Source organism: Felis catus, chromosome D1, assembly GCF_018350175.1.
Source record: "Felis catus isolate Fca126 chromosome D1, F.catus_Fca126_mat1.0, whole genome shotgun sequence".
In the NCBI taxonomy this organism is placed as follows: Eukaryota; Metazoa; Chordata; class Mammalia; order Carnivora; family Felidae; genus Felis; species Felis catus.
In genome coordinates this window covers 34073238-34087267 of record NC_058377.1, presented here as the reverse complement: position 1 = coordinate 34087267, position 14030 = coordinate 34073238, and the positions used below count along the sequence as shown (strand labels likewise).

The window sequence follows — 14030 nt, the reverse complement described above, 5'->3', positions numbered from 1 at the left end:
ATAATGAGGATCAGAGCAGAAATAAACAATATATAATCCCCCCCAAAAAAAAAAACAGTAGAACAGATCAATGGAACCAAGAGTTGGTTTTTGGAAAAAACAAACAAAATTGATAAACCTCTTGCCAGGTTTCTTAAATAGAAAAGAGAGGGGACCAAATTAGATAAAATCACAAATGAAAATGGATTCATTACAACCAATCCCTCAGAAATACAAGCAATTAACAGGGAATACTATGAAAAATTATATGCCAACAAACTGGACCACCTGGAGAAAATGGACAAATTCCTAAATACCCACACGCTACCAAAACTCAAACTGGAAGAAATAGAAAATTTGAACAGACCTTAACTACTAAAGAAATTGTATCAGTTATCAAAAACCTCCCAACAAATAAGAGTCCTGGACCAGATGGCTTCCCTTAGAAATTCTACCAGACACTTAAAGCAGAGTTAATATTTATCCTTCTCAAGCTGTTCCAAAATATAGAAAGGGAAGGAAAACTTCTGGACTCATTCCATGAAGACAGCATTACTTTGATTCCCAAACCAGACAGAGACCCAGCAAAAAAGAAAACTACAGGCCAATATCCCTGATGAATATGGATGCAAAAATTCTCAATAAGATACTAGCAAATCAAATTCAACAGCATATAAAAAGAATTATTCACCACGATCAAGTGGGATTCATTCATGGGCTGCAGGGCTGGTTCAGTATTTGCAAATCAACCAATGTGATACATCACATTAATAAAAGAAAAGATAAGAACCATATGATCCTCACAATTGATGCAGAAAAAGAATTTAACAAAATATAGCATCTTTTCTTTTTCTTTTTTTAAATTTTTTTTAACATTTATTCATTTTTGAGACAGAGAGAGACAGAGCATGAATGGGGGAAGGTCAGAGAGAGAGGGAGACACAGAATCTGAAACAGGCTCCAGGCTCTGAGCTGTCAGCACAGAGCCCGACGCAGGGCTCGAACTCATGGACCGTGAGATCATGACCTGAGCCGAAGTCGGACGCCCAACCGACTGAGCCACCCAGGGGCCCCTCAGCATCTTTTCTTAATAAAATCCCTCAAGAAAGTCAGGATAGATGGAATACACTTAAACATCATAAAAGTCATATATGAAAAGGCCACAACTAGTATCATCCTTCATGGGGAAAAACTGAGAGCTTTCTCCCTGAGATCAGGAGCACGACAGGGATGTCCACTCTCATCCCTGTTGTTTAACATAGTGTTGGAAGTCCTAGCATCAGCAATCAGACAATAAAATGAAATCAAAGAATCAAAATTGGCAGAGATGAAGCCAAACTTTCACTTTTCGCAGACAACGATACTCTACATGGAAAACCTGAAAGAGTCCACCAAAAGTCTGCTAGAACTGATACATTAATTCAGCAAAGTTGCAGGATACAAAATCAATGTACAGAAATCTGTTGCATTTTTATACACCAATAATGAAGCAACAGAAAGAGAAATAAAGAAACTGATCCCATTCACAATTGCACCAAGAACCATAAAATACCTAGGAATAAACCTAACCAAAGATGTAAAGATCTGTATGATGAAAACTAGAGATAGCTTATGAAGGAAATTGAAGAAGATACAAAGAAATGGAAAAACATTCTGTGCTCATGGATTGGAAGAATAAATATTGTCAAAATGTCAATACTACCCAAAGCTATCTACACATTCAATGCAATCCCAGTCAAAACTGCACCAGTATTCTTCTCAAAGATACAACAAACAATCTTAACATTTGTTTGGAACCACAAAGTCCCCAAATAGCCAAAGTCATATTGAGGAAGAAAACTAAAGTGGGAGGCATCACAATCCCAGACTTTAGCCTCTACTACAAATCTGTAATCATCAAGACAGTATGATATGATCACAAAAACAGACACATAGACTAATGGAAGAGACTAGAGACCCCTGAATTGACCCACAAATGTATGGCCAACTAATCTTTGACAAAGCAGGAAAGAGTAGCCAATGGAAAAATGACAGTTTCTTTAACGAATGGTGCTGGGAGAACTGAACAACAACATGCAGAAGAATGAAACTAGACCACTTTCTTATACCATACACAAAATAAATTCAAAATGGATAAAGGACCCTAATGTAAGACAGGAAACCATCAAAACCCTAGAGGAGAAAGCAGGGAAAAACCTCTTTGAACTCAGCCGCAGCAATTTCTTACTTGACACACTTTAAAGGCAAGGGTTTTGAAAGCAAGAATGAACTATTGGGACTTCATCAAGATAAAAAGCTTCTGTACTGAAAAGGATACAATCAACAAAACTAAAAGGCAACCGACAGAATGGGAAAATATATTCGCAACTGACATATCAGATAAAGGGCTAGCATCCAAAACCTATAAAGAATCACCAAACTCCACACCCGAAAAACAAATAATCCAGTGAAGAAATGGGCAGAAGACATGAATAGACACTTTTCCAAGGAAGACATCCAGATGGCCAACAGACACATGAAACGATGCTCAACGTCACTCATCATCAAGGAAACAGATATCAAAGCTACACTGAGATACTACCTCAGACCAGAGTGGCTAAAATGAAGAAATCAGGAAACTACAGATGCTAGTGTGGATGTGGTGAAACAGGAACCCTCTTGTACTGTTGGTGGGAATGCAAACTGCTGCAGCTGTTCTGGAAAATAGTGTGGAGGGGCCACAAAAAATTAAAAATAGAACTACCCAATGACCTAGCAATAGCACTGCTAGGAATTTACCCAAAGGATACAGGAGTGCTGATGCATAGGACACATATAACCCAATGTTTATAGCAGCACTTTCAACAATAGCCAAATTATGGAAAGAGCCTAAATATCCATCAGCTGACTAATGGATAAAGAAGATGTGGTTTATATATACAATGGAATACTAGTTGGCAATGAGCAAGAATGAAATCATGCCATTTGCAGCAACGTAGATGGAACTGGAAGGTATTATGCTAAGTGAAATAAGTGAGTCAGAGAAAGAAAACCATATGCTTTCACTCATAGGTGGATCTTGAGAATCTTAACAGAAGACCATGGGGGAGGGGAAGAAAAAAAAGTTACAGAGAGAGAGGGAGGCAAACTGTAAGAGACTCTTGGATACTAAGAACAAACAGAGGGTTGAGGGGGGAGGGAAAATTGGTGATGGGCATTGAGGAGGGCACTTGTTGGGATGAGCACTGGGTTTGTATGGAAACCAATTTGTCAGTAAATTATATTTAAAAAAAAATAAATAAAATAATAATAAAATAAAATGTAGAGACTTATAAAAATACTTACATATATATACATATGTATTTTATAAGTATATATATATATATATACATATATATATATATATATATATATAATATCCTGACCATTTATACATCAAATATTTTTGAGCAGAAACATGTCAGGATCCTCTTAGATTCTGAGAATATAGTGATGAAAAAAGTAGATTTTGTCTCTGCCTTGCCAAGAGTAATTGATGTGGCACTTGTTACCACAGTGAAGGTATAAATCAGCAATATAAAAAGATATTTCCTACTAATTTCAGGTTGCATCTTTTTGTGCTTAGTAGTAATGGATGATTGATAGGACAGTTCTCTATAATTTCCTTCATGATGTTATTAATTTAAAACCAAAATGCTGCAAGCTTTCTACATAAACAAAATAATTGTAGTTCCAATTTTTAAAGCTGTACTGTTTCTGCCAGTAGTTTACAAGTTCTGCTATTCAAGTATCTTCACATCAATTTGTTCATCAAAAGAAGAAAAAGGAGGGAGAAGTGTCATAATGGATGATGTAATTGTTCAAACAAATAATTACAAGGCAATTAAAATGCATATGACAGATACTTTACCAAGCAACATTCAGTAAAAAATAATGCAAAAATTATCAAACTATAAGTACAAAACAAACAATTTAAGAAGCAAACTAAAAATTATACTTTTGTAATAAAGAACAAATTATAATTATAGTTCTTTGACAGATATAACATTAAATCACTTATTACAGGAATAGCTACAATAGGTAGGGTAAGATCAGGGATTTTGGTAAATAGTATCCATCATTTTGAAAAAGTTACCTCAAACCATAAAATTGAGCATATCATAAAAATAGAGAAGCTTCTGGTTTTAAGGTTTTCCTTTTTATGGCTGACAAAGATAAAGAAAGTTGGCTCCTAGGAGAGGGACATTATTTAATTGGGTCAGCGAACAACTCAGATACTATATCCATTGTGTTCTCTCCAATACTTTGACCCAGAGCTTCTAAGGTGTACATACATTATTAGGAAGAAAAATGGTAGTTATATTAAAGGATATTGAAATGAATCATATATGATTACTCATTGAAATTGTTTCAAGGACTTCAGAGTCTAGTATGTAATTTCATTCCCTTTCTCAAACTTGTTTCATTAATGGCACTGCAGTTTTGAAAAATGAACATTGTTCCTCATGCGTACTCATGTTTTCATACTCTGTAGACGTGGAAATATATCATTTAAGTAATCATCTTATTTTCCAGGGGCATAAAGACAAGATAGTCTGTTTTGTGACACTGAATCAGTTACGGCAATTGTGTTGAAAGTCTGCAAGGCATAAAGCCATGAAACCTGGACCTTCAATTAGGACAATAGACAAAACCCACCTAGAAACTTTCCTGTTACCAAAATTTTAAAAATGACGAGTATAATAAAGAAAATTTCAATCTAAAGTTAAGATCACAAGAAGAAATGGAAATCCCCAGGTGTCAGAAACAAATAACGAAAATACAGGGCTGAAATCCTAACTAAGATCTAGGAATAGTGTTAATCCTGAGGAGATCCGGGAAGCCTCATAAGATTATTTGTGTTATGGAAATAGACCTTAGAGTCTAGGAGCTAGAAGATAAATGTTTATGTTGAGACAAAACACAAGTATTTTGGTCTGCCTGAAAGGGGATGTTAGAATAGCAATGTCTCCACCAAGCCAGACCTGTAATTGGCTTTGCCCTCAGTGAACTAGAATGCCTCTCACTGACTTAGGAAGAAAGACAAAAGTCTCCCATGAGAACCCGAACTTTCAAGCTTTCACAACACATGTGCTTGTAGGCCAAATGTATACTACCACATAGTATCAAAAATGAACTAGTGAAAATTAACATAAAGATGATCTCAAGAAAGTATATCCAAAATGTGGCCCTTGGATGAATCTAATAAAGAAGCATCCTTAAGAGAGACTCTCATAAACTAGGGTGCAGAGGACATCTCAAAAGGTAGTCTTGTTTGTTAAAATAGTACTCACTAAATAATTATATGAAGAACTTCTAAAACATTCTTAATTGTCTTAGTTAAACATGCTATTAAAGAGAACCTTTTCACAAATGGGAAAACACAATTGACCAACTAGTCTCAATATGCTTCTGAAATGAACAACAATATTAAAATCTTAATACTTAAATCAACTTTTATTAATTTTTTAAAGGCCAAACACAATTTACATGAAACGAAGTGGTGTGTGAAACTAGACTATGATACCAAAGCCAACTCTTTTACTATCTTACTGAATTTTACAACCCTCAGGCCTTGATATGTTAATAAAAATATAATTAATGCTTGTTTTTTTTATGATAACAAAGAAAAATTTGAAAAGGATATTTTAAAAATGCTAATAGAAAATGAAAATCCTTATAGGAGGAAGTAAGTAGTCATCTTAAAAGATTTAACCTAGTTCAATATTTCCACTTTTGGCACAGTGAGGAAATTCAATTTAAATTCAGGTTGTCACCTTTTCTATCGTATACCATTTATACTTTTTATCCTTTTTGGCATTGTGAAATGCTTTGTTATGCAAAACTGTAAACTTATTTTAAGAACTAAATAAACATTTTTAATCCCCAAGTACTCATTTACTTGTAAAATTTGAGAAAATGTCAGTTTTATATACTTTTTTCCTATTGTGAAAATATTTTACAAAATATTGACTCAATAACACTATAAGAAATAGTATTTCAATGAATGGTAGTCTTTAATTGTTCACTGCTTTCTCTTTCCCCAAATTTCTTTTTTTTTTTAATTTTTTTTTCAACATTTATTTATTTTGGGGACAGAGAGAGACAGAGCATGAACGGGAGAGGGGCAGAGAGAGAGGGAGACACAGAATCGGAAACAGGCTCCAGGCTCCGAGCCATCAGCCCAGAGCCTGACGCGGGGCTGGAACTCACAGGCCGTGAGATCGTGACCTGGCTGAAGTTGGACGCTTAACTGACTGCGCCAACCAGGTGCCCCTCTTTCCCCAAATTTCAAGTAATACAAGCCAAAAGTTGAGATAACTCCAGTAAAATATAATTTAAAATAGATTGAAAAAATATCAAAATGTATGTGAGTGATATGTGAACAACAAATGAAATTCCTACTATAACAATTAGAAGAACTTATATTGTTAAATGTGAGAAGTCCTTGAATTTAGAATCTAGTTGAGTAATGCAAGAATAGAATGAAGTACTTTAATTATACTCTGGGTTTTCTTTGAGTAAAGTCACATGGATGCCATTAATAAATTCTTAAAAAAATATCAAGTGGACTAAAGACAGTCAAATGGGTAACTGCAACTCTAAAGAGCAGTTTGTGTTGTAAAACATTTGATAAAAATATTTTAAAGTTTTTATATTGTATATGTGTATTGTAATTATAAGTTAATGTTATATAACATTTCAGAATTTTCAAGCATCTTTTACAACTGTATTATATGACTTAGAAATAATAAATATTTGCTAAATCTTAGAATTAACATTCAATCATAACTGAAGTTTTTCTATGAAAAACAGACTAATATTTAAACTAAAATAAATTAAAATAAACTAAAATAAATTAAAAATATTTAATTCTTTCAGTGTTATTTTAGATCCTCTTTGATCTTTTCTTATATTTAAGTGAAATACATTAAAAAAAGCTCCTAACCTAATAATGGGGGGAGAGGATATCAGAAATGTTAATTTTCACATATTATAAATACTTATTGCTTGGTAAGTGCTTGGTTAAATTATCTTATTTGCAAATTTGTGAAACAGACAACACTATTCTCATTTTGATTACAAAACTGAATCTCAAAGAGTTAGCTGAATATTTGCTTAATTTAAACAAATTATAAATAGCTGAGTCAGGACTTGGCTACACTGCCTCTGAAAGTCCTAATAAATTTAACTAAGTGAAGAAAATACATGGGGGAAGGGGAAAATTTGACGACAGAAGAAATACCATTTTTAATGTTTATTAACTGATTGTATAGAATACCTCTGCCTAAGATGATGCCTATGAAAATGTTTTTTATCCCTCTCAAAAGTTAGTCTATGATGACACCACTTTTCTTAAACACATATTCATGAAAATTAATGACTTACTTTACTGTAAATATTGTATTGGTTCCATTAAGATAAAAATTAAATAATAGTAATAAATTAGGAGAATAATAAAAGTTAATCATCAACATATAAAGTTTCAAAATTAGTTACACTGACTCTCAATATGAATGGGTAATCTTCAAGTCTCTGCTTGAGTATCCAGAAAGGCTGAATAAATGCCAGGTTCCCCATTGGAAAGTATATAAAGCCAGACTGATGAATTTATTTTTAACTACTCATGGTAGGTAGGTAGGAGAAAGGGGACCTTGGAATCTGCTCTTTCAATCATAACATAGATAGTTCAAATGCTTATAGAGATTTGAATGCTATTGAAGTTGCTATTCAGTGATACCCCAAAGCCAATCTTTAGTAAAATTTTTCTTATTGGGCTTTTTTTCCTTATTTGACATTATTTAATCTTGTGGAATTGGTTAAGCCATTGGCACCTATAACACTGCATGTTTTTCCCTTTGAGTCTTTCCAACAGTTTCTGCCTTTTACCCTTTGAACACTTTTGTATTATTTAGTTAATTCATTTTTCATTATTCATTAATTCATTATTTAGTTAATTCATTTTTTTAAGTTTGTTTATTTTGAGAGAGAAAGAGAGAGAATATGAGCAGGGGAAGGGCAGAGAGAGAGAGAGGGAGAGAGAGAATCCCAAGAAGGCTCCTCACTATCAGAGCAGAGCCCGATGTGGGGCTCAAACTCACAAACCATGAGATCATGACCTGAGCCGAAATCAAGTCAGATGCTCAACTGACTGAGCCACCCAGGCGCCCCTTCTTACATTTATTTAGATGTTTGTGCTTCCCAGAGTATCTTCTCACCATATCTACTCTTCCTGATTAATCTCATCCCTTCTTGGATTCAATAATACCAATATACTGACAACTCCCAAATTTAACCTTCACCTCAGATTTCCTTTCCTGTGTTTCAAACACCTATTTGCCAACTGCTAGAACTCCTTGACCAGATTTTCCTCACAGACTTCCAATTCAAAATGTCCTGAAAATGAACCAATTATCTTTCTCCTCAAACTAGTTTGACTTAATGTATTTCCATTGAATTTCTTGTACTACGCTCTTCCCAATCACTCAAGTGAAACGTGAGAGTATTCCTGAACTATTTTTCTCTCTCTTTGCCTTCCCTCTGCTACATTTCTTGGATCAACATCTTTCTTCTCATTGTTATGATCATGGTTCTGATTCAGATTTCTTCAGCCTTCACTTTCAGTATGCAATATTGTCCTATTGTTCTCTGCTGCAACCTTCCTTTTAATTTAATCCAACTTTTGCAGAATCACCAGAATAACCTACTAATATATGTATCTATGTCAACCCTTTCTTGAAAAACATCCAGTGGTACCACATTATATGTAAGATTGAGCACAAGTTTCTTAATATAACAGACACACACCATGTTAATCTGTGTTTAGTAATTTGTATTTACCACTAATCCCCCCAACCTTTCCTCTTACCACTCCCTTCCTCAAAATTATGAGTCTAATAACACAAAACTGTTTGTGGTGGTCCATTCATATTATCCAATTCCTTGTGTGAATGAATTTTCTCATTTGTCTTCTCTGACTGGAATACATTCAGCACACCATACACTCTTCACCTGGCCAAGTCAAACTAACCTTTTAATACTCCAAATTTATAACACAAGCACAAATTCCTCTTTTGGTCTCTTTATTCAAATGTATGACTGCCTTATCAATTCTCTAATTTGACACCAGATATTATGTCAAATTCAATCTGCCAAAACTAAACTCCTGGTTTTATTCCACCCACATCTCTAAAGAACTGCCTATTTAGTAAAAGTCTGCCCATTTTAGTAAAAGCAAATACATTCTTCTAGTTGCTCAGTGACTCAGGCCCAAAACTTAAATCATTGGTCCCTCTTTGTCTCACATTTCATAATGAATCCATCAGCAATTCCTGTCAGCTCTACTACCAATTTTTTACAAGAAACAATAGCATCACTGCCACTACCATTCTAGTGCAAATCATTTATATCTTTCATGGCTATGTTGAAAATAGCCTCTTAAGCTAGTGGACCTCATTCCTCCTGCTTCCCCTCCTCCTGGTTCCTGCTTTGTCCTCACACTGTGTCTTCTCTATCCAATTGTAACTGAAAGACTTTAAATATAATTTCACATGTCCTTCTCACCCTTATAACTCTCTCTTTTAATATACTTTAGTTTTCTTCACAGCACTTATCACCACTTGATGTTTATTTGTTTGTGTATTCTTGGTTTCTTCCCACTATAATGAAAACTCCAGACTGAGAACACAAACTTCTTTCCTTCTTAGAACAATATCTGGGGGCATTTGGATAGCTCAGTTGGTTGAGCATTTGACTATTGATTTCAGCTCAGTCATGATCCTAGGGTCATGGGATCAAGCCCAACGTCAGGCTCCACACTGAGCATGAAACCTGCTTAAGATTCTCTCTCTTTCTCTCTCTCTGTCTCTCTCTCTCTGTCTCTCTCTCTGTCTCTCTCTCTCTCTCTCTCTCTCTCTCTCTCTCTCTCTGTCTCTCTCTCCCTCTGCCCCTTTCCCCTGTTCATGCTCTCTCCCTCTCACAAACAAACAAATAAACAAACAAACACAACAATACCTGGTTTCTATTGTGACCATAAGCCAATATTTGTTAAATAAGTGAGTAAATATTGTAGCTTAGTGTCTCTTATTTACGGAAGTTTTTACTGACCAATATGATTGCTTAAGTATCCTGTTCCCATGCCTTCTTTAAAACAGAGTAAATATCTCTATTTCTTTATTCCATATTGATTGATAGATTTGCATAAATCTCCCATTAGTTTGATCTTTTAGAATGGGGAACTGTCTTTCTCATCTTTTTAATTTCAGTGCTATCACAGTGCCAATTATCTAATATGAATTCAGTACACATTGGAATTGAATGGATGGATGAATCGATGAATTAATATAGGCTAAGCATCCTTAAGAAATATTTTTGATCTTCTTGTAATCATTAAGAATAACAGTCTTTTAGCATAAAATGCTAAATTATATAGATATGTGGATCCAATGTGTATGGCCTTGCAATATACCTAACACTTAGTAAAGGATTTGTTGTTTGAGTTTTAACTGCTATTAAAATAATCTGTGTCTTTCAACAATTGAATTTTGTGTATTTTCAGAGATCATCTATAGCTGGGTATTTAATGAGTTCCCTTCCTTTGTGGCGGAAGACAGCCGGCGGTTCATTTCCCAGGAGACAGGCAACCTCTATATATCTAAAGTCCAAACATCAGATGTTGGCAGCTATATTTGTCTGGTGAAAAACACAGTGACAAATGCTCGAGTACTTAGTCCTCCAACACCACTCACTCTACGTAATGATGGTAAGTTACATAGCCTGGATTAAAATGGTTCAGCCACCTCAAATGTGAAAAATAAAGAGGTATTATTGTTTTTCTAAACATTTAAGCCTAATGCAAAAATCTTTTAATTACCAAATTTAGAAACTCTACAGTTTTAGTCTGTGATTATGCATACCTTAGGATAAAAATTTTGGCATAGGAAAGTGATGATCTTTGGATGAGAGATATTAACCATAATGCTATCCTAATGACAAAAAAAAGGGAGCATCTGAAAAGATCAACTGTAATAAAGACTAGTTATTTTCTTTGCTCTTTAATGCCTCTATATAACATATGTGTATGAATTGCAAACGTTTTATAGGTTCATTTTTCATTACTTTTTCATTGCAGCTACCTTCAAATTGAATGTTCAGCTTTTAATACTTCATGGAACAGTTATAATTGTTATTATTACTTTCCCAATAATGGAAGCAGGTGGAACTTTAACTTTTAAGTGCAATTCAGGCAAAATTATGATTTTCTAATTATAGGTATTGCCATCTATCTAAAGTATCTTCAAATTTAAATGCCTCATTTGTAGTTATAGACATTTACAGTTAAGCATTGCATTAAAGAAGTCAAATACTATATTAGAGTTGATATATGATATGTGGCTTGCTCTGTCATGCAATAAAAAATCCATGAAGGCATTACTAAGAAGTGAGCTTGAGAATCCTGATTGATTGCCAAGCTTAAAAAATCTATTTCAACATTACTTTTTTATATGCTTAGTTTTAGAATATATGCCGGTGCAGTGTATGTCCAGAGTTTCATCACAAGATTTTTGCTTACTGCTTAGTTTCTCATTTTATACATTTAGACTTCATTATATGTATGTATATATATGTATATATATGTGTGTGTATATCTTACTGCTTAGTTTCTCATTTTATATATTTAGACTTCACTATATGTATGTATATAATATACATATAATACATAATATAATAATATATAATTATTATATATTATATATAATATAACATATGTGTGTGTGACACACACACATCTTATTTGGTAGAGAGAACAAATACAATATCCGGTCTAGAGATGAAGAAGCCAATATTAGATACATAAAGGGACTTGCCAAATTCACACAGCTAGATAATGGCATGGAGAAATAGCTTGGAAAAAAGAAGAGAAATTGGGAAACCAATTCAGACTATTGAAATTCACCACCTGAGAGGTGACAAGGGACAGAATGAAAACAGTGGTAATGTCATTGAAGAGAAGAAAATATGCAGGATGTTAAAGAGGGAAAATTACTAAGATTTAATAATTAATTAAATGGCAAGTTCTAGAGTTAGAGGAAATTTAGGCACAGTTCATTGAATGTGTGATGATTCACTTCATAAGAAGAAATAACACAGATGAAGGAATAGATTGCAGTGTTGATAAATGTGAGTAATTCAGGTTTTAATATGAAGAGTTGAAATCTTGGGAAATCCATGTGGAAATATGCAGTAGGAATTTAGATATATATGTCTAATACACATAAAAGAAGGCTAGAAAAAATATTTAAAAGTCATCATTGTGCATTCCCTCACTACAGTTAAAGCCATGTTTGTGAATATAGTATGTCAACTTCAAGATTACATGAGAATGTCTAGGGGGTGAAAAGCAAAAAGGAAATAGATATGATTTTTAAAAGTATTTAGTTAAAAGTTTAGAATTGAGGTGATTCTCTATATTTCCATAAAATTTCTGAGCATTTTCTCCTTAATTACTTAAGAATTTAAAACATCTTTGCCTGAAAATTGTAAAAATTTGCTGCCTAGTCAATAACTAGTTCCATTAACACTATCCATTTATGTAATAGTAATGTACACTTTGATAGTGGCTGAGATTGACAGTGGCTGTCTTATTTTCACGTAATTGTCCTGAACATTACACCGACCATATGAGCAAGAGTAGTACATGTACAAATCCAGTTTCACTAGTACTTAAAAGTTCAGTACCAAGGGGCGCCTTTGTGTCTCAGTCATTTAAGCATCTGACTTTGGCTCAGGTCATGATCTCACAGCTCTTGAGTTTGAGCCCCATGACCGGCTCTGTGGTGACAGCTTGGCTCCTGGAGCCTGCTTGGGATTCTGTGTCTCCCTCCCTCCCTGAACCTCCCCTGCTCACACTCTGTCTCTGTCTCTCTCTCAAAAATAAATAAACATTTTTAAATAAATAAATACATAAATAAATAAGCTCAACACCCATGTTCAACAGTCACTTGTTTGTCTTGTATTATTTCATGGCCCAGATGTATCACTTAACTTTACTTTCTACCTTCCATGGTCAAACATTTCAAGAATAATTAAAATAATTTTTTGTTGCTATTCAAACTCCCTTGCCCCTCTGTCTTCTATTGTGATTGTGTGGCAAAATCCCAACTCTTAATGAATTCAGCTATGCCCTTAATCTGTGACTGCTTTGAGAATCTGAGAGCTGCTAGAGAATTTCACCCACCGTTGATTCATGATCACCAACTTCAAATGGGCCTTCAGCACTTCCTCTCAATCCTACTAAGACTGCCCGACCAAGAACACTTCACTTCAAATTTATCTTCCTACTAATAAAATTAAATCTAACTACATCTCTATCCACACTGTGTCTCCTCCATCCTATTTCAATAGAATTACTATATTGTCCCTTTTCCTATCAGCACCAGTCTCTCCATTCATAAACTGTTTCCTTTGGCCTTTACAGAACATTACACTGTTTTTTAAATATATATAACCAGTACTGTGTCTACTAAAATTATATATATATATATATACACATATACAAATATATATACATATATATGTATACAAATTTGTATACAAATATGTATACAAATATATATACATATGCAAATATGTATATATATATATATTTCATAATACCTGAATTTACTGATGCAGTTGACATTGTTGACTACTTTTTACTCTTTTATGAATATCTGTATTTTAAAAAATCATTATTTGAGCAGTACCATACAAAAAAGTTAATAAAGCAAATAAAAATAAATAAAACAAACTGTTATATTAAGGTTCATATTTAAGTTAAAAAGAAACAGGTGGAAAACATTTCCTGAAGTTCAGTTATATTATTTGATGACAGAGTTATTTAAGATTTTACAAGAGAAGTTAGAAGATTCACATTTCTTCTTTCTGTAAATTATCTAAAGTTATTTTTCCTTGGTAGTTATTTGCCTACTGTTTGTTTTTTAATAAAAAATATCAAATGAATGTAATGGTTTATAAGTGCAGATGGAGAAAAA

The 14030-nt window shown here is 33.7% G+C and overlaps 1 protein-coding gene across 2 annotated transcripts in view; it reads left to right on the top strand.

The window, feature by feature from the left end:
* The window catches only part of CNTN5 (contactin 5), a 1399046-nt gene that overhangs the window by 987460 nt on the left and 397556 nt on the right, over positions 1-14030 (top strand). For both annotated transcript variants that reach the window (XM_045038579.1, XM_023239314.2), the window contains one exon: positions 10556-10759. In XM_045038579.1, coding sequence (XP_044894514.1) covers positions 10556-10759 — 204 coding nt within the window. The remainder of the gene's footprint in view (positions 1-10555; positions 10760-14030) is intronic.